The 21,186-nt window shown below is 41.6% G+C and overlaps 1 protein-coding gene across 1 annotated transcript in view; it reads right to left on the bottom strand.

The window, feature by feature from the left end:
- Positions 1-2,212: 2,212 nt before the first annotated feature.
- Positions 2,213-21,186, bottom strand: part of SEC63 (SEC63 homolog, protein translocation regulator) — a 32,345-nt gene continuing 13,371 nt past the window's right edge. Inside the window, exons 4-21 of the mRNA XM_083608347.1 lie at positions 20,601-20,713; positions 19,954-20,015; positions 18,562-18,620; positions 18,018-18,068; positions 17,702-17,810; positions 16,992-17,086; positions 16,775-16,907; positions 14,296-14,388; positions 13,431-13,585; positions 13,056-13,203; positions 12,394-12,476; positions 11,418-11,477; positions 10,732-10,902; positions 9,602-9,757; positions 8,582-8,683; positions 6,423-6,521; positions 5,786-5,890; positions 2,213-3,811 (exon numbers count right to left, since the gene is read on the bottom strand). Coding sequence (XP_083464473.1) covers positions 3,668-3,811; positions 5,786-5,890; positions 6,423-6,521; positions 8,582-8,683; positions 9,602-9,757; positions 10,732-10,902; positions 11,418-11,477; positions 12,394-12,476; positions 13,056-13,203; positions 13,431-13,585; positions 14,296-14,388; positions 16,775-16,907; positions 16,992-17,086; positions 17,702-17,810; positions 18,018-18,068; positions 18,562-18,620; positions 19,954-20,015; positions 20,601-20,713 — 1,938 coding nt within the window. The 3' untranslated portion in view covers positions 2,213-3,667. The remainder of the gene's footprint in view (positions 3,812-5,785; positions 5,891-6,422; positions 6,522-8,581; positions 8,684-9,601; positions 9,758-10,731; positions 10,903-11,417; positions 11,478-12,393; positions 12,477-13,055; positions 13,204-13,430; positions 13,586-14,295; positions 14,389-16,774; positions 16,908-16,991; positions 17,087-17,701; positions 17,811-18,017; positions 18,069-18,561; positions 18,621-19,953; positions 20,016-20,600; positions 20,714-21,186) is intronic.

Here is a 21,186-nt window from a genome sequence, read left to right on the forward strand (position 1 = left end):
ACCTGAAAGGAGGAGGAAATCAGACATGCACAGGATAAAAAGTCCAGAGGCTTGTTAAAAACATATGGGTTGAGCTTATTGTTGGGTCATATTCAATGGTCCAAGTCTTTTGATAAGGGACTTTCTAGTTACATTAGAACCACCTACATGTTGTTGTCAGACAATGAAATACAAAATTTCAAAAAAGTTCAAACAAGCTGGAAGGCAAGGCAAGAGCCAACCCATGATTTCTTCCTTAAATCTTCCCTAATGCTTTTTTCTAGATTTATAGCGACAACTATTGCATGTTTCCAGGATCTTGCATGAAACTTCACTGCACGAGTTTAGCCAACACAAGTGATTATGAAGAATCCAAGTTTTAAACCCCCCTTTCCCCATGAAGTCTTTGGCACAACTCTCTTGTTCAAATACCTTCTGTTCCTAAGTCTTATGTGGTGTAATTGAAACACTCTTACCATTTATTCTTTCATCCATTTCCCTCCCCTTCCCATTTCCTATGCTGAATTTTAGATTTTACCCTCTTTGGAGCATGGCCCTGCCCTTGTGTAAAGTACCATGGAGACTGATGGGACAGAAACAGCTATTAAGTAGGATTATGGCTACACAGAATGATCAAAATCCAGACAAAATTACTTTCGATTTATTATACTCAGTGTTGACATTAGTCAAAGACTGGCTATTTCGTTCTTTTAAGAGCAGAGAGCCTTTTTAAAAATCTCACCATTATTCCGAGCAAGCAACCTTTTTGTTTTCCTTATTATCAAATTATGTGCTTGTCTCCCCCTACTGGAATGAGGCGCTGCAATAAAAGCTTTCAGCAGAGATGTTTGAGCTGCGCTGTGTTTTTTTCAAGTATTTGATTGATGTTGCGGCTAATGAGGCTTTTAGAGAATCTCGTGTTTTGTTTTGACGTTTCCTTACCTGCTATCAGCCAGAAGTTGGAACAGTAACATGTTACTCAAAAAATACTTTGAATCCAAGATGGGCATGAATAAAGTGAGTAGGCATTGAGCTGTACCCAAATGCATGCTGTTGTGAAATGTGTAAGAGTTGGAGATGCAGAGGAAACAGCAAAGAGGAGAAATGCAGATGAGAAACCAGGGTAGGATAGCAGCTATGTGCTCTGGGATGGGTTAAAATGTGTTTTCTTTAAGTTGTAAAGCTTCACCGACAGCAGGAAACACCAACATGATGCCATCCAGATGCCAGCCAGTATTGCCAATTCTCATGGCTTGTAGTCCCACAATATTAGAGAGAACCATGTTGGATACCCTTTAAGGGCACTCTTGTAGAGTCCACACCTATGCAAGGTTAAGTGTAAATATGACAAACAGGTGTTTTAAGCACACTGGTAGCATGCGGGTGTACTTATGAGAGAGCTAGGGTTGGCCGTAGCTCACTGTAAAGGCTACACTCTGTCCTTAGAGAAGCAGGTTAAGCAAAAATACTTAAGACACAAGACACAGTAACAAGCCTGCTAGGTTACTGCATCCTATCCCATAACAGCACATTGTCAGTAAGAATAAGGCCTGGGCACTGCATGACATGAGGGGGCCCTGGGAAAACTAATTTCCCAATGTTCTGGAAGCATAAACAGAAAGAAAAGCAGGGAAATGAAAGAGATCTTCCAAAACATATGAAAGGCACCACGTTGGGGAATACTGTTCTAACCTGTAGTTTAAGAAGAAGAAGAAGAAGAAGAAGAGGAGTTTGGATTTGATATCCCGCCTTTCACTCCCCTTCAGGAGTCTCAAAGCGGCTAACATTCTCCTTTCCCTTCCTCCCCCACAACAAACACTCTGTGAGGTGAGTGGGGCTGAGAGACTTCAAAGAAGTGTGACTGGCCCAAGGTCACGCAGCAGCTGCATGTGGAGGAGCGGAGACGCGAACCCGGATCTCCAGATTACGAGATTACCGCTCTTAACCACTACACCACACTGGCTCTCAAGGCTTGTTTAATTCTGAAGCCAATTATGTTTTTTTCCGCCCCAAGTCATTTTGTATCACACATTTTTTGTTGTGCTCTGACACTTAATGGTCTGACACTTTGGGTGTGGTGTGCAGCTGGAACAGAAAACTGAGCCCAAATCTTGAACACACGTTTCTATCTTGTGCACACACATACTTATGGGCTGCATCCATTCACTACAATTTAAATTGGAAAACATCTTAGCACAGGGTTTTTGCTTTTTTTAATGAAACCATTTTCGCATTTAGGACATTTTTCAAATTTTATTTGCAACTATTGCAATTACAAAGAAATATTATCAATGTAAGTTTGCATTTAAAGTGACAATCCTCTATTTCATAAACAAGGTCACAAATTAGTGAGCAGCTCATTTGGCTTTTGGGCAGCTTCCATTATATGGAAATGTTCCTGTTATGACAAACTCATTTGTCACAAATGTTTTACAGTATTTCAGTCTTGCAGTTCCTCAACATATAGTTATAAAAATCTTACTACATGATTGACGTTCAGATGTATTTCTATAGCTTCTAACCACATCAATAGTTATTACCTTTACATGTGGGCAGAAAGTGAAATTCGTAGTAAGTTTTTGCTTATCCTTCACAGAACGCTCCAGAAATACACTTAAAAACCGAAAGCAATTATTTATGTTGAGAATGAAGCCTGGTTCTCCATGCTAGCATCCCTGTTCGGCCCTCAGTAGAGAGGAAAAATGCACTGTTGTAATGCCGTTTTCTCAAATTTAGTCCAGTTTATTTTGAATTGTTCTCAATAAATACAAAAACATACCACCTTAGCGTGCCTTATGTGTCTGTCCTAAAAGGCTTCTGACAGGGTTAAGGTAGATTAAAAGCCAAGAATATCAGCTTTGATAATTGTTACCTTTTGTAAAAGGTGTTATGTATTAAGCCACCACATTGAGTAACATATGGTCCCACAGTCATTTGATACATACAGTTTTATCAAAATAAATAAATTCTGTATGATTTGCTGATATTAGTTGCTTAAATATGCTTTAAGCCATTGAAAGATTCAGAAACACTTATAACCTGCATGAGAGTATGGGGCAAAAGTTCCCCTCTGCTTAAGGTAGATTACGTCTTTTAAAAAAAAAATCAGCCCTCATGACAATATGGAATGTCCCCAACTAATGGTAGGATGCCAATTCTGAAGTCCAAAACAAAACAGAAAGTTTAAAGCTATAAATCTCAGCTTCAGTAATGTTCATGTATCACTGCAAAACTGCTTTTGGATTTTACCAAAACAGAAACTCAAGGGGGTGTTAATTTCAACAGGAGACTTCAACGTATAAAATAAACTTTCTAGTGTGAAAAGTTGATTTAAAGATTGCTTCTATTTAATAATAGTACCTCTTAATATATTGGACCAAAAGTTGATCAGACAACATAGCCCACACATCTGGACATTTAGAATAAAAAAGCTTTTATTTTCAGTTGAAATAAATGCACCGTCCTGTACTTAAAGGCTGTAAAAGAGCCCTATGCATCTTCCAGGTTATACCAACTGATCAAAAGACCTCCACTGGGAAGTTACATAAAGCACTCATAATTGGTAAAGAGAAACTTTAAAAAAAAAAATCCATCTTCAGTACTTCTGCACTGTTTTTGTTTTATCCCTTCCCAGGTCAAAAGTTTGTAGAGATATCCTGTGTAACACAAGTTAGTTCATGGTACTGTTTTAATCATCCTCCTCTTCCTCTTCCTCCTCTTCCTCAAAACTGTCTTCAAAACCTTCACTGTCTTCCTGGTCCTCATCTCCCTCTATTGCTGTATCCCATTGTGGATGGTTTTCTGGCACTGGTTTAGCTTCATGAACTTCCAGCTGCAAATAGAGTTTGAGAGGTTGTCCAGAAAAGGATGGAAGCGAGTTAGAACACAGAGATGAATTATTTTATGTAAGTTGTTGGGGCTTACAGAATTATGAATTATGTTACAAGGCTAATAATAATAATAATAATACTTCAATAAAGTACTTTGTACACACACAGCAAGCCTAATGATAAACAATAAACTTCAAGGAAAAGTGCAGAAGCAGAGAAGCCAAAAGACGAAGCTCAGTGACAGCCCAATGACCACAATAATTCTGTCTCCAGGGCAGCTGTCTACCAGCTCCATCTGGTACACCGGCTGAGACCCTGTCTGCCCGCGGACTGTCTTGCCAGAGTGGTGCATGCTCTGGTTATCTCCCGCTTGGACTACAGCAATGTGCTCTATGTGGGGCTACCTTTGAAGGTGACCCAGAAACTACAACTAATCCAGAATGCGGCAGCTAGACTGTTGACTGGGAGTGGCCGCTGAGACCATATAACACCGGTCCTGAAAGACCATATTGGCTCCCAGTACATTTCCGAGCACATTTCAAAGTGTTGGTGCTGACCTTTAAAGCCCTAAACGGTCTCGGCCCTGTATACCTGAAGGAGCGTCTCCACCCCCATCGTTCTGCCCGGACACTGAGGTCCTCCTCCGAGGGTCTTCTACTGATTCCCTCACCGCAAGAAGTGAAGTTACAGGGAACCAGGCAGAGGGCTTTCTCGGCAGGGGTGCCCTCCCTGTAAAACGCCCTCCCAACAAAGATGTCAAGGAGATAAAGAATCACACAACTTTAAGAAGATGTCTGGAAGGCAGCCCTGTATCAGGAGGTTTTTAAGGCTCGGTGTTTTATGTTTTTAGATATACTGTAAGCCACCCAGAGTGGCTGGGGAAACCCAACCAGATCGGCAGCGTATAAATAATAAAATTATTATTAAGGGGCTCCGTCAGCAGGAGTCAATCAGCTTTAGCTCATATAAATGGCTCATTTACATACTACAATTATTTTTTTTTTAAAGGAAAGTAGACTCCTAACTAGTTCATTTTTACATCCCCGGATGTCGCACTGAAGTGGCTCTGCAAGTAGACCTGCTATCCTGGATTGTATCTAACGCTGGATAAATGGAAGGGCCACTTGGAAAAGGGAATTACTGGCACTGTCTTCCCCACTATGTTCCCCAGCACCCTTAAATAGCCCCTTGTGAGGGACCCCTGACCCCACTCCATCTGATATATCTGAATCTCTCTCTCTCTCTCTTGAGAGATAAATGTTTCCTACCAGTATCTTAATGCATGCAGATTGTGATCCTTTAGGTCCCAGCCAAGGAGGAACAGAAATAACTGCTCTTGTAGATATGCACACAGATGTGCACTGCCACAAGAATGAGATAAGAGGGGAAGCCTTTTGATCAAGCAGAGCTCATTTGTGGAACAAAATCTCTGGGAAAAGCTCTTCTTCCAGGCAAGAAACTACACTACACACTTCCTGGGAAGGCACTACTTCCACCTCCTTCTTCTAACGGAAGTGCTATCACTGGCGAGCAGATGCAGAATCGCTGGTCCCAAGGGTATGGAATGCATTTACACAGGGAAATGCACACACCAAAACTTCTAGATCTGTTTTTGGTACCTCAAAGGCAGTTTTATCTTAGTTTTGCATTGTAAATGGCTCTATCACTGATCTGTGTGTGATTGCATTGATATGCATGTATTTGGGTGGTAAGCCAAGTTAGAGATTTTTTAAACTTGCAGTTGTAAATGAAGTCGCAATCTTTGGATCTCGCTGCTTGTGCTTAAGCAGAACTTTGTTCCAAAGATAAACGAGCCTTTGGTTAAATGAAAAACCCAGCATTGATGAAGAAATCACAATTGTGGAATAGCACAAGACTGTGTACATTAAATTCTATATAGCAACAGTCACCTTCAATCTCTGGAGCGAATTTGCAAAAACTCCCCTCCCCAGCCTGCAAGTGTTAAGAGAGCATACCTTCAATGGTTTAATCTGGTCCAAGCCCATGTAGGAATCTGATCTTAAATAAACCGTATATTGGTAGTTTCCAGGTTTGCCAGGTGCAGGAAACTTTAGTTCTACCTAGAGACAAAATCAATCCACAACAACATCAAGTTATAAGCAGACATTTACAAGCAGAGCTGTGAAACAGTTTTGATAAAATGAACAGAAAAGCCCAGAATAATAATATTATAACAGTATTTTTAAAATTCATATCCTGCCCATCTTGCTGGGTTTCCCCAGCCACTCTGGGTGGCTTACAACATATATAAAACACAACAAAGCATCAAACATTAAAAAACAAAATATCCTATACTGTACAATCAAGAAACAAACTAATAAATCAATAAAAACCAATAGCAACAGTAACAACCATAATGGGTGCCCCATGATCCCTCAACAAGTTAAACAGCAGCCATTATTAGTTCTCTTTTCTTAATGATTTGTATTTACTTTTAAGAGGTGTAGCTCCTTTACCGTGGAAGAGAGGAGAGACTTATACTTGCTGGGTTTGGGGGGTGTTTTATTAAGAATAAGAGTGTCAATGGAAATCAGTATTTTACTGCTACACCAGTGGTTCAAATAAATGTTGGAAAGTAACATGATACTTTACCTCTTCCCGATCTTTTAGTGTACACACATGATATGGCATAGATATTAGTGTTTGTTCCTTCCTATCTGCTATATATAGCCACCACCATTCTTGCTTTTCCTGTTCAGGAGAAAAATAGGGAGGACGTTAGGAAAAAAAGAAAGCAAGTCTTGCCCTAGATCAGTGAAACTGAATTTTCAGTTTGAAAACTTGTGCATTTTTGTACATTCAGCAGGAGCTGCAAGCGCTTTGGTTGAATTGGCTCATCCCAAGAAAGCTTTCTTAGCTTCTTCCTCGTTGCACCTCACTGCCCTTAATATAGATCAGGGAGTCAAAATATTGCCATTTTAGGCAGTGAGGTTTTTGGAAAGCACAGATGAAGTGCTAAGTTTGGGTCTCAACTATACTACTTCATTTAGATCAGGCTTCCTCAACCTCGGCCCTCCAGATGTTTTTGGCCTACAACTCCCATGATCCCCAGCTAGCAGGACCAGTGGTCGGGGATGATGGGAATTGTAGTCTCAAAACATCTGGAGGGCCGAGGTTGAGGATGCCTGATTTAGACTGAGGGTAGAAGCTGTCAATATGGATTGCCCCTTTATGAATACAGAAAGTTAGATGTTGGGAAGGAGGGTTCTAAGCCTAGCTTTCTCCTTTACATGCTTGTCTTCTGCGTCAGAATCTTCTGCCCAATCATATGAGAGCTGCCACCTGCATTACAAAGGGATATAGATCCCTTGACTCTTCAGAGACTAGACTCCTTATTGTAAACCATTTTGATATTTTAGATCTACTAAGTGTTGCGTAAGTAGACAAAATAAAATAGTAAACTATTAATAAATAATATACTTGGCACACCAATTTATCGCCTTACCAACTGCTTGAGATAACTAGGCCTAACTTGCCTATATTAAAGGCTACTTAAGAAGAGAGATCTAGAGAGTCCATAACAGGGTTGTCTCCATGACAACGCCAGTACTGTCTGTCCTGTCCGTCTTTGGTATCTATTTGCTCCTTTTAATAGTGGACTCAGGTGTTTGAGTGCCAACATGACTGAGCCAAATAGGGTCACAACAGGAACAGACAGGCATCACATGCTCAGGTGAATCGTGAAGTGTCTATTTTTACACGTACAAAGCCCCCTCTTCCCCGAAATATCCAAATAGGAATATGTGACTTCCAGGAGTTTTAGTAGGTTGAAAAACTGAAAATGAGAGGGGAGGCAATTAAGCTGGCTTGCTTGAGCCCACCACACGTTATAGTGACCTCAGAGAGGATGCAGCTGGCATCCTGACCATGAGCACTCTGTTAGGGGTCAATATTTCTACCTTTCGTAGAAGGGTCTGCTTGTTTCAGTTCTGTGGTACTTAATTTTGTGTAAACAGAATTCCAGTGTTTCCAATTTCCACAAAACAGATCTAACTGACGTGTCTTAATTTGCACTCCCAATGGTACAAAACACTCTCTAAATAGGGATTAAAAAGAGAGCAATTGTTTTCAAAAAAATAAAGGCTGTTGTGTTATTAAAATATTAATCACAGTGGCTAGTTCTGCACTCTAGCATGGCAGATGAACAAAGAATAGACTGTTCATATGGCAAGCCAATATTAATGAGATTGACACAATTTTGAAGAAACAGAGCAGTCTTAAGTGTCAGACAAAACTAAGCATGTTGCCCAATATTTGGCACTGCTTGACAAGAAAGATTTAGATTTCTGTTCTAAAGGTTTCCTTTTTAAGCAGATCACTGTTAGAATAGAGTGCATGTCTGGATTAAGCTGGCACACTACCTGTGGAGTGGGCAATGCTCTTTTCAAGCAGATGGGTGGTAAACATAAGCATGCCAGGAAATCAGTATGTTTGTGGAACTGAATATGAGGGCAAGGTTCCACGGCAACCTGTGCAGTTCTTAGCTCCACTTATCAAGAAATAGCTTATATAGTAGTATAATGAGAAGGAAGAAACAACCTCAGCAAATAACATTCTGCAGAGAGTACAACATGGAATATCTGAAGAAGTTATTGCCAAGATCCGCAGCAAAACTCAAGAGACTGCAGTTTCCTATACCACTTTACAAGAACAACACATTGGGAATCAAGTTTTATACTTAAATTGGCTTTATAACTTGTCAAAGGGAGAATGATTTCAACGCAACATTATTTAGCTCTCCATCTGCTGACCTCAGGAAAGTAAAGACTGTACACAGGATGGGTTATTTTTGATTTGGTTTCCAAGAGAGCCCGTTCCTTGCGCTGTATACTCTGCTGTAATTCCTGCCACTCCTAATGGAGAGAGAAGAGGTATTCAGCATATTTTAGAAAGTAATTTCACAACATGGTAGGAAGTGTAGGTGAATGAAAACGGGAAGACAAACATCTTAATGTTACTGACAATGATGATAGGACAAAGTTTTTTGAAATCAGTTCTTACCAGTTATCATTGCCATCCTTCAATAAATCCCCCAACATATTTGCTTATTACAGAAATAACCAGCTTCAGAGCTTTATATTCTGCAACCAAGGCATGGATTTTCTCCGTGTCAACAATATCCCAATTCTTTTCCTCACCCATCAGTCCTCTCTACACTTAAAATATTATAAGCAGTAGCTTATACATTGCTGAGACACAGTCTTCCAGAATTCTAGTTCTAGAACCAAGTGTGCACAAACTTACGCAAAGCAATAATTACTATACAGTACTATCATAGCTTCTAATGCAGAGTGAAGATTTTATATGGGGAATTATACAGGAAGCTCATCCATTATCGAGACGTGCATACAAATGAGCGTCTGTGTGTTTTTTCCAGCATAAGAACAGTCCTGGTAAAGACCAATGGCCCATCTAATCCAGCATCTTATACTCAACAGTGGCCAGCCAGGTATCTATTGGGAGCCCACAAGCAGGACCCAAGCACAGCAGCACTCTTTCCACTTGTGATTCCTAGCAACTGCTATTCAGAAGCAGACTGCTTCTGATACTGGAGTGCTCATCATAACTAGCAGTCTTTGATTTATTCCCTTCAATGATGCTCTTAGCTGAGAAACAGCATTTCCCCCTTTTCACGGAAGCAAGAACTCTGACGGAGGGCCCTCTTAACGACAAAAAAGTTTTCCCAGTACACATGGTTCTAATCAGCCGACCACCATCCCATTATTGATGTTACATGGCAATGACATCACACAATGAGAAGTGAGCCTTACAGCTTCATCATCCTTGCTTTGTTTCTCGTCTTGTTCTCTGTCGGAGTCTCTGTCGCTTCCATCATCTTTGTCACTTAAAGAGTCTCTATTAGTGTCATCTTCATCAGATTCACTCCCTTTATCAGAAACTTCATCTTCGTCTTCCTTTACAACTTCCTACAGAAAAAGGACAATCCTGTGATTACTTTAATAACAGTACTCAAGAGCTCTGACACTGATGGCATAAGATGGAACAGAAGATTTGTTCAAATACTGCACTGAATCCTTCCATTTTGTGGATGGCTTTTCAGCACTGCAGGACAAATTTGATAGGCGGGCAGGACTGCCACCTGTCAATCACCCGATGTCACAATTATGCCAAGTGATTTGGGACTTCAAAGTGCCACATGCAGTCGATGCAGTAGGCTTTAGCTCTATCACCCAATGGCTGATGGGCAGTAAAGACAAAACCTGCTTTCTCTTGCCAATGTAAAATCAGGAGCACACTTCAATACTCCCAATTGCACTGGCAGCCATGTCTCTACCTGCCCTATACATGATGTCACAGATGATGTCTTGTGTGGGACAGGCAGTCATGGTTTGGGGAAAACGGCTTTACAGGCCAAAAGTGGCCCGCAGGTGAAAGGTTCCTGGCCTCTGCTGTAGCCATGTCCATCTCTTCAAAGAACGGTTAGAAAAATCTTACGAAAAGGCTGACAACTAATATTTCCTAATGAAACAAATGAAGCCATGTTATCAAATTCTATCTAAAATCAAAGTCTGATATACTGCAGTTTTTATTCATAGATAAACATATGTGTGTGTGTGTGATGTAATATATATACACACCCCCGTCTCCGCTCAGTGAGTCCTAGATAAGGATGGACAGCAACATTAATTTCTGTCAACTGAAATAGGGGCCTGCCTTCGAATCCTGAATAACAGCATTGTTTTTTCTAACCTGAGTTTTTTCTAACCTGAGTAAGGTGATTTTACACTGCCTACAATATGCAGCTTGTTGGCTTGATTTTGACTTCTAAAAGGGCTGCCTTAAACACTGCTCCACTTTTCCCTAGGATTTTAATCAGTGCTCTCTGTTAGGTCCCATAGCTTAGCCGCTCCTCCCCACTCCCATCTGTGCTGATACATACACTCCCTGCTACTCCATTTGCTTGCTTTTGCTTCTGCTGCTTCGTCTGCTGAAGAGGGGCTGGTGCAGGCTTCTTTTTCACAACTTTCTTCTTCTTTGATTTTGAAGCCTTCTTTGTCCCTTTGTTCTTCTGCTGCCATCCTTTGCTCTTCGTTTTGTTAGCATCGCCTTGCTGCAAAGTAAACAAGGGTTTAACATCAAGAGTGGACGCTTCCACGTCAAGCTGCTTTCAAGGTTACAACCGATAACCTCAGAGCCTTTTAAGTTTGTAGCAAAGTAGCAAGCCTTCGGGCAACAGTATCCGCCAGGACACCTCTGGATCTCAGAGCATTCCGTTTGATAGCCAGCTTCCCCAGTGCCAATGGACAACACATGCTACATGTCAGCTGGTGAAGGGAAAAGCCAAGGCAATGAGAAAGGCAAGCCAAGATGAGACAAGACACGGCATAACTATCATCAGAAATGGTGGCTGCACACGAGATTTAGCAGGTGCAAATCTGCTCTAGTTTCCAACACTGATCACACTGGTCTTGACAGCCGTGGTTAAGTGAGACAGGGTTAAGTGGGATACTTATGCAAACAGCAGAGGAGCATGCTTTTAATGTAGCTGTATTTCCATTTATTTCTAACATAAGGAGCTCATTGAGTTGCAACATAGTCACCCAAAACCACTAGTTCTGAACTTACGCCATCCTCCGCAGGCTGCTCTTCAGCTGAACAGGTCGACTGCTCTTTTTCGAATACTTCCTGAATAGGGAGGCAAGCAAAGTCTATTAGTCTCACAATGCCAACGACATGAATTCATGATCGACTCAATGTTCCGAATGAATATTAGGGCAAGGCACTAGCTCACTCCTCAAACATATGAAGATTCTAGTTATTAACAGAGAGGCTTCTCGGTAGTGGCACCCGCCCTGTGGAACGCCCTCCCATCAGATGTCAAGGAAATAAACAACTATCTGACTTTTAGAAGACATCTGAAGGCAGCCCTGTTTAGGGAAGTTTTTAAAGTTTGATGTTTTGTTGTGTTTTAATATTCTGTTGGGAGCCGCCCAGAGCGGCAGGGTATAATAATAATAATAATAATAATAATAATAATAATAATAATAATAATAATTATTATTATTATTATTATTATTATTATTATTATTATTATCCTACATCCAGTCTACAAAACTGGTTAACCACCATGAAATCACTTGCTTTCCAAATGATTGGCAGCTGAGTATGTGAGGCTGACTGCACAAAAAAGTATGTGAACGTGAGATCTGAAATTTTCTTCTCTCTGGTGTTTTATCTTCAGTGACCCTTAATACATGAGAACATCGGAACCTGCCTTATATAGAGACCACTGATCCCATCTAGCTCAGTACTGCTGAGTTTCAGACAGTCCTGAGGTCTTCAGGTCTCCAAGTAGGGCCTTTTCCCAGCCCTACTTGGAGAGGCCAGGGATTGAACATGGGACCTTCTGTAGGCAAAGCAGGGGCTCTACCACTGAAATATGGTCCTTGGCCATCAATGATGACTCAGGGCATATCATTGACTACTGCTGCTCAATTTATGAACCAGATGTGCAGTTAGATGGAAGTAAGTTTTTTTTTGCTCAACATACATTTTTGCAAGTTTGAATCCAAAAATAATGTGTGTAAATAAGAATACTTACTGCCATTGTCTGTCTTGTTAGGGTGACCAAAACTGTAACGAGCGATCCTACTGTGATGTTGTTGCTGTCCTCGTCATCCAAAACTTGGGAGGGAAGAGGAAGGGGTGAAAGGATACATCAATTTGCCCTGGGTTTTTTCCCAATTTAATAGCTTCCTTGTAAATAAGCTTCACTCAGCTGTCAAATTTATGACTGCAATCCTACTTGAGAATATCTTAAAAGAAGTTTGAAAATGTAACTTAAAGCCCTGACTGGCACCTTTAACCACCCATCCAATTGAAAGTTAAGACTCAAGGGACTTCTGAATGTGGCACAAGGAGTGTGGAGAGGTGTTTGGTTCACCAGAGTGTTCCTCACAGGAAATATGCTGCTGAGGCACAGGATTGGACTCTCTGCCCATCAACTGATGTTACCTGATGATGTCTTCTGATTGGTAAGTGGGCATGGCAAAGGAGAAACGACTTTGTAGGCCAAATTGGACCCACTGGCAGTCCAAGATAGACTTGCAAGCTAGAGCTTTCTCAAACTCTAAATCTAAGAATACAGAATGCAGGAAATCTGCAATTCCTTGAGGCTAAACAATTTAAATTCTACAGACACCATTAAGTGCACCCTGAATGCATACCAAATAATGAAGAGCGGACATTTAGAACACCACCTACCCTGGGGTTTTATATCCATGGTGATATGTGGAAAACTGCCAAGGACAGCCATAACATCTTCATATTTTTCATCTTCAAGGAAGTGCAGTAAATTGTGGCGATCCGATGCTTTTAAACTCACCAAGTCTTGGATGGTTTTGATTTTGTACTGGGTAAAAAAAAGAGCAAAAATTCTATTTTCCAAAAATAAAACCCACTACCACATAATTTGTTGATATTGCTAACATCTATCACAGTGGAAACAGAAAGTATGAACAGTGGCGCTCTCTGGAAAATTAAGTAACGGAGTCAAGGCATTGTGGAATTAACTTTTTCCAAGTCATAGATAGAGCAAGTTAGTTTGAACTTGGCTCCTGATGACCTACAGCACCTTACCTTTTTATGATTAGAAACCCGTCTGAGATTGTCCTCTTCAATATGTGGGAGTTGGAGAAGTGGAGATTTAAACTGCTGAAGCCCTTGAACAGTCATCTGTGAAAGCTTCATGCAGTTTTCCAGAGAACCCAATGATGGAGCACGAAACTCTCTTTCTGGAGGAATGGGAGAGAAGGAGAAAAATAATGTATACTAAACTGTTAGTGAGACATTTCAGTAACTCAGGAATTAATACAACAAAAGTTTTTACTAAATACGTCAATTCTCTAAGGTTATACTGTATAATTCAGTGAAACTGGAGAGAACATTAAAAGGAGGAAGACTGTTTTTTTAATTTAAAAAAATACTGTTTTGTTTCAAAGTTTTGTGTATTATTGCAACACAGTTTAATAACCACTTCAGTATCTTATTTTCAAAATAAATATTTAGGGTGGTATGAAGTAGCTCCATTAGCACAAGGACTTCTAGTAGTGGAACAGAATTTTCCCCCTCCTCACTCTCTGTACCCCATAAATCTGTTCCGAAGGGCAAGGGGAGGAGAGGGGGGTTGAGGTCAGTTGTGCAAATGGAAATCTTTGGGCTAATGTAACTACTTTGTTGGAGACCTCCCTTAGATATTGATTTGACATAAGTCAGTAAAAGCCTTTTTTAAAAAAACAATACATGAAATGCCAACTTCACATAAGAAAATTTCTCTTTCTTTACAGAAAATTGGCCACTTCTTTCTATAACTATTTCCCTAATAAATTGCCTGTATCTCCTAGAAACAAATTATTCTGAGGGGGAAATTATCGATATCTTGTAGAATTCATGAGGATGTGAAGGTATATTTTACAAGCTGGCATATAATAAAGCTTATTCTTACCTTCACGGCTACGTGCCATTATGATTAGTTGGCAGATTACATTAACCATTTCTTGAAGCAAAGCAGGACACTTTTTCAATATAAACTGCTGATCTGCAAGACATAAGACATTCAACAGCCCTGTATATAAGGTAAATCTTGCCACACACTATAGCTTTTGTCTCATTTCTTGCTTATGTTATACTGCTATTAATATCTCCTTGCCATATGTTCCTTATGCTTATACAGAGAGAAGTGTCATAATGTGTGGCCCATCCCACTCTTTCGAAATTGTGTCACCCTTTGGAACAGTCTTATACTTAAAAATTACCTAAAACTAAAGCATGATCACTTTCAACTGCTTTACTGTATGTACATCTCTCTCCTCCCTCCAGAAGATGATGGTCTACAATATCCCTGATCACCAGTGTTTGTGGCTGGGACTGTAGTCCAAAAACATCTGGAGGGCCACAAGTTAGTCACCTTTGCTGTGTAGGGTAATAAAGAGGGAGGGAATTGTAGAAGGCGCAACTTGTCAAACAACTGCTGAAATGGCCTCTTTCAAGCAACAGCAACACAGGGAGCTACCTCATACCAATTCAGACCATTGGTCCATCTAGTTTAGTACTGCTTACACCAACTGGCAGCAGCTCTCTAGGGAGGCACCAGAGATTGAACCTGAAACCTTCAACATGCAACCAACAGATGAGCTAACACTGAACTAAGCCCCTTCCTTGGAGCGCCGTCCTCCTCTGTGACCATTGCGTCCAAATGAATTAGACAAGATAGGAGCAGGTTTTGATTTTTTTTTTTTTTAATGGCTGGAGTTATCAAGTGCAGAGGAACATTTTAGCTCCCCAACCCAGTAGTGTCTGAGTGTGCCCCTTTAAGTGATCCTAAGTACTGTATTTTTCGCTCTATAGGACGCAGTTTTTCCCCTCCAAAAATGAAGGGGAAATGTGTGTGCGTCCTATAGGGCGAATGCAGGCTTTCGCTGAAGCCTGCAGAGTGAGAGGGGAGACCCCGCCGCCAGCCCCGCAAGCTCCGGGAACAGTGGGGAGGCGCAGCGCGTCTCCCCGCTGTCCCCGGACCTGATCTGAAGGCGGGCGGCGGGGAGAAGAGCGCTTCTCCCCGCTGCCTGCCCCGCAAGCTCCAGGGACAGCTGGGAGGCGCAGCGCGTCTTCCCGCTGTCCCCGGACCTGATCTGAAGGCGGGCGGCGGGGAGAAGAGCGCTTCTCCCCGCTGCCTGCCCCGCAAGCTCCGGGGACAGCTGGGAGCGCAGCGCGTCTTCCCGCTGTCCCCGGACCTGATCTGAAGGCGGGCGGCGGGGAGAAGAGCGCTTCTCCCCGCTGCCTGCCCCGCAAGCTCCGGGGACAGCGGGGAGGCGCAGCGCGTCTCCCCGCTGTCCCCGGACCTGATCTGAAGGCGGGCGGCGGGGAGAAGAGCGCTTCTCCCCGCTGCCTGCCCCGCAAGCTCCGAGGACAGCGGGGAGGCGCAGCGCGTCTCCCCGCTGTCCCCGGACCTGGTCTGAAGGCGGGCGGCAGGGAGAAGAGCGCTTCTCCCCGTTGCCTGCCCCACAAGCGCCTGGGGGGGAAATAAATTTTTTTCCCTTTATTTCCCCCCCAAAAAACTTGATGCGTCCTATGGGCCGGTGCGTCCTATGGAGCGAAAAATACGGTAAATGGATAGAAGCAGAAAGGTAAAATGCTGCACTTCAAAATAATACTGCAATGACACTGAGGCCTAATCAACATGAACTCCATAGGTGGGTGAGAAAGTGTTTTTCCTTTCCCTTCTACAAAAAAAAGGGGGGGAGCAGGGTTGTGAGAGGTGATATATTTGCAACACTTATCTCTTCTCAACCCCATAGTAAACCCCCCCAAAAAACCCTAAAACCCAAAGAAGTCCAATTGAAGAGGTAAAAAGAAAGATTCACAGTTTGTGACACTTTCATCCACAGGAGAGCCTGAAACTTCCAAATTGGTTTGTGTCTGATTTTGCCCCTCTGACTGGGTTGCCCCAGCCACTCTGGGCAGCTACCAACAGGATATACAAAAACACAACAGAATGAAAACAGCACATGAAAAGCTTCCCGATACAGGGATGCCTTCAGATATTACGGAAGGTCATATAATTATTTCTCTCTTTGACATCTGAGTGGGGAAGCCAATTTTGCTTGGTGCAGCCTCAGACCTCAGAAGCCAGAGAGGTTTTGATACGCCCTGGGGTAGAGGCAAGATTTCAAATGTGCAATATGGTTTCCAGGACTAAAAGCTACAAATGATGCCTAATGAAAGTAAGTTATTCAGTGTATTTATCAGGCTGCATAATTCCACTTTTCTTAGCATGAAATATGGATCCCTTTGTGGTTTTCCTTTAAAAAAAAAAAGTGCACACATAAAAACCAAGAAAATGATAAGACCAGAACTTATGATTTGACATGCTCCACTTCAAGGCTTAGTTCTAGCCTTATAATGTTGTGGTTTCTCAAGCAAGGTACCTTGTTCAAGTGTCTCAGGAATTTTCATTCTGGCAAGGTGAGCCAGTAAGAGCACTCTGGCCTTCAGGCTGTAAGGACAGGTAAGAGGAGGTTCGTTTTTCTTCAGATTAATGCTGCCAATTTCCCTGATTAGCTGAAATGACAAACGGAAGGGGGTTAACTAAATAATATTTTGGCACCAACACACGTAGTTTAACGTTTCTCAGCAATAGCAAACCTGTGGTATTTGAATGTTGTCTACAGGTCTGCTTGTTGCATCTTTATTATACTGCGGGTCAAATTCGGAAGCACCTGCTAAAACCATTATAAGCCCTGCAAAGAAAACCAGAATATAAATACAAAGCAAGCATTTGGAAATACCCTTTTACTACAGTTGCCCAGCTCCAAAAAAAAGTGTTAGCATGCCTTCCCACTGCCCGCATGTCTGCTTCCAGACAAGGAAATCAGGCTACAATAAAAGCTGGCGGGAGCTGTTTTCTCAGCCACCACAATGGGCCTAGTTCTCACTGAGGTAGGCAGGCATATATCTGATCTGTACCACTGCAAGGAGAAGCTCACATAACTGCTAAAAAAAAATCTGCATTGAAAACTGTATTTCACGGAAAACTGTTTTAGCCTAGCTTTCACTCAGATGTGTTAATTCTTTATATGTGGCAAGAGAGGGTTATAGGAGGAAGAGCATTAAGTCATGCAAATCTCCACCTGAGTCTAAAGTGCCAGCACCACTTTACTTACCATCCTAAGTTCCCATGTCTCCCTGAAGGAACTGAGCAGCATTCTAAAGGAAACCCCTAAGCATACTGAAACATTGATCCATTGAACGCTTAGGCAATCCACACAGAGAGTTACATTTTTAAACGCTGAAGAACAGTCAAATGAGTGCAGAATTCAACAATTCATCCTTTTAACTGGTGCTTTGAAACTTACTTTTCATATCCATGTTTCTTGTTTTATAAACAAAATAGGTATAAATCTGGGTGGTGCGGATGAGAATCTGGTCTCCACTGTAGCGTATTGATCGATACCACCAGGAACCCTAAAACATTCAAGACAGGAAAAAGTGACAGCTATTAATTTCATTGAAATATGTCAAAATAATATAGCCTCCAGTTCTGACACTCTGCATTGTAAAAGTGTGCTTGCAGGGCCAATAAATGAGCAGGTGGAATATGGTTGTAAGCCCAGTGAGCCTGCAGCCCCAGCTTTTACCAAAATGCACCTTTTCCCTTTCCTAAATACTTACCACAACCACTGGAAGAATAACCATAAATGCCAATCCATAAACAAGCAGGACCTAGAAGAATATAATGGGAGAAAATCAGACATTCTGACCAAGCCATAAGTAATTACAGATAGAGCAATCAGTCTTCACCATTACAGCCATATATTAAGGTGTTTGAAGGACTAAACCACTGAGCACTTAAAGTAAAAATTTCAGAAACTTACAAGCAATAAAGTAGGATATTTTAAGATTTGTACTGAAAGCCCACCTTAAGTTTTTCTTGCTAGACCATTTTAAATACTCCAAGGGGTGCACCATTCCAGGGCTGAAGCATTTTAGATGCATTTTAACTCTTTACAAAACTAGTCCACAACTCTGAATGGGCAAGTGCATAAGCACTTCCTCACAGCTGGTTACAGAAAAGCCAAGGCTTATAAATATCCTGCATGCATGGATCGTCACCTTTCTGAAAACTACTACAGAACCCGTGAATACGCATAAGTAATCTGCACTGTGGTTTTCAGCTTGAACAGTTAAACTGGCAGAGAACAGAATGTTACCATACCAAAATAGAATTCTTCTGATCCACAATCCAAGCTGGCAATGCAATCCCAAAGCTTGTAGCTGCAAAGAACAAGAAAACAGGTTATGAAATAGTAAGACAGTAAACTCAAATGAATTCATGCATTTGTGTAAGCTGTATATATTGTGGATTTAAAAAAAAATATCCCAGTACTTCCTGTATGTTGGGAAAACAGGAACTGAAGTTCTTGAAACGACCATCTGTGCAGTCACATAATAGAGTTTCACATTTGTGCAGAACAAATTATTGGGATATTCTAGAGTTCTAGCCAGGGAGCTGACGCTCAGGTTCTTAACCCTCATAGGAATCCTTTGCTACTGATGCATGGCTTGAGAGATTAGGTTAGCCCTTTCCATTCAACTCCCTCACATCCACCAAGAAACAAAAGGTACTTGGAGGAGGAAGGGTGAGCAGATTTGTGTAAAAAAAAAAGCACAGATAACCACTTGAAAAAGAATTATGTATAGGGAAAGAATCCCAGCTGGGTCCAGGAAGTGGTGACTGCTCCTTTATGAAACTAATCAAGTCCCAGCTGCCTTGAAACAGGAGGTTGTGAGATTGCTCCTAAAAGAACTTTTCCTTAGACGTGGAAAATTGTAACAACTATTGGCTAGTTGCAAATATCGCCTTCTTGGCCAAAGTGTGATCAGGTGGCTGCCGTGCAAGCTCATCTGAATGATACTCATTATCAGAACCATTTCAATCTGGTTTCAGACCAGCTGAATAGCTTACTGAAGAGCTATGCCTACAGAGCAAGCTCCCAGTACTGCTGATGCCATGGCAATTGGAACTCACCATACAACTGCCAGCTCCCTGGCTAGAGCTTCACAGCGAGTTGGTTCTTTGCAGGCAGAGAACCCCATGTGTGACTGTACTGGAGTAATATGGAAACTGCACATACAAAGTATTGCATATTATGGCTGCAATCTCTGCCTGCACATAAGCAATCATTTATGTCAGTGTTACTCATTTACATGTAATTTAATAGAATTAAGTGCTGGACAATGCTGCATTTGAGGTTCTTACCCATCAAAATCAATTCACAAAGCAAAACATGTAGAAATTTTCCAGGCTGGTTATTTGGATAATTAAGTTGGGGTGGGGGGGCTCAGTGAAAAATGCTAGATATGGGTGTAGGGAAAAGTGCAGTCGGTGCAAAGATGTGCAGCAGTGAACAAAAGGAATAAAACTCCAACCACCACCAGAAATGGCAAAAGTTGGAGTACTAAATAAACTCAGATATATAGAGTGGCTGGGGCAACCCAATCAGAAGGGAGACAGAAGAAGAAGAAGAAGAAGAAGAAGAAGAAGAAGAAGAGGAGGAGGAGGAGGAGGAGGAGGAGGAGGAGGAGGAGGAAGTTGTTATAGGTCTACCTTGTGGCCCATCAGGATTGCCAAATTCTTCCCAATTCTTTCGAGATTCTTCATCAGTTAAACTAGCAAATGAAGGCAGAAAGCATGTTAGAAAACCCCTCAATACTTCCTTGACTGTTCCTTAAGGGAACAGTGACCTCTGCTGTTCAGTGACTACAACTTATTTGACCACCCAGATGTTCATTCCAAACAAACAAAAGCAAAGTTTATCAGCAAACGGCTACACAGAGTTCCAAATTTACCACCAACTTTATAGAAATCATGCATATTTGCACCATGTCTCTGGAGTTTTACAAAGTATTTTAGCAGAGACTGCAGTGCTAGAGGGTAAAGGTGGGGCAAAATGAGATTTCCTAAACCAATCAGGATGAGATTTCCTAAACCAATAGACCTGAGTGCTAGAAGATATTAATCTACTTTGCAAGCTGGGTTTTTTGCAACTTCAACTTACTCATTTAGGAGGAGATATACCAATTAGCTAGGGCAAGACAAGAATCAGTACAAGTAATATTAGGCTGTTACTGCAGCAACTGCTGATGTCACATGATGAAGTGTCTCAGATTTAGATCATGATGTTAAGCATCAACAAGTATTAACCTGCATTATCAACCTCCCATCCTATACACAGAACTTATTAAGAAACTTACGCTGCATAAGCCTTTGCAATCCTCATAAACATAACTTCATCGCCTCCTTTATCTGGATGGTATTTCAGTGATAGCAAACGGTACTGCTTTTTAATTTCTGACACAGTTGCTCCCTATTAAGGTAAAAGTTTCAAGTTAGTTATATCAAACCTATTAATGAGAACTTCTACCGCTTAAGACACCTGCTCTAATTTCTCAGCACCACTCAATAGACAATCAAAGTGAAGGCAAAGATGTATCACAAAGGGTTCATGTCCACAGCTATATGCTGAAAGGACTCTTATTCATTTAGAACCAAATTGACCACCCCAGATCAGTATGTGGTGGGGGAGGAAAGGGGGATTCCCTCAACCCAAATACTTGACCTGTTGATATGATCACCTTAGTAACATGTTCAATTCGTCCCAATAGGTTCAGTGGAACCAAAGAATTCTGAGAAGCCCATAAGAATCAGTGGGGATACAACCTCCCTGTCCAGGCTCAAGCACGGATTGCCCACCAAAGTCATGTCAGTCCAAAACTCCCAACCCAGACTGGAAAGGACTGAAGGATATGCCCTTCTTCCATTGCTACCATTACCATCTTC

This window comes from Podarcis filfolensis (assembly GCF_964270895.1).
Source record: "Podarcis filfolensis genome assembly, chromosome: 3".
In the NCBI taxonomy this organism is placed as follows: domain Eukaryota; kingdom Metazoa; phylum Chordata; class Lepidosauria; order Squamata; family Lacertidae; genus Podarcis; species Podarcis filfolensis.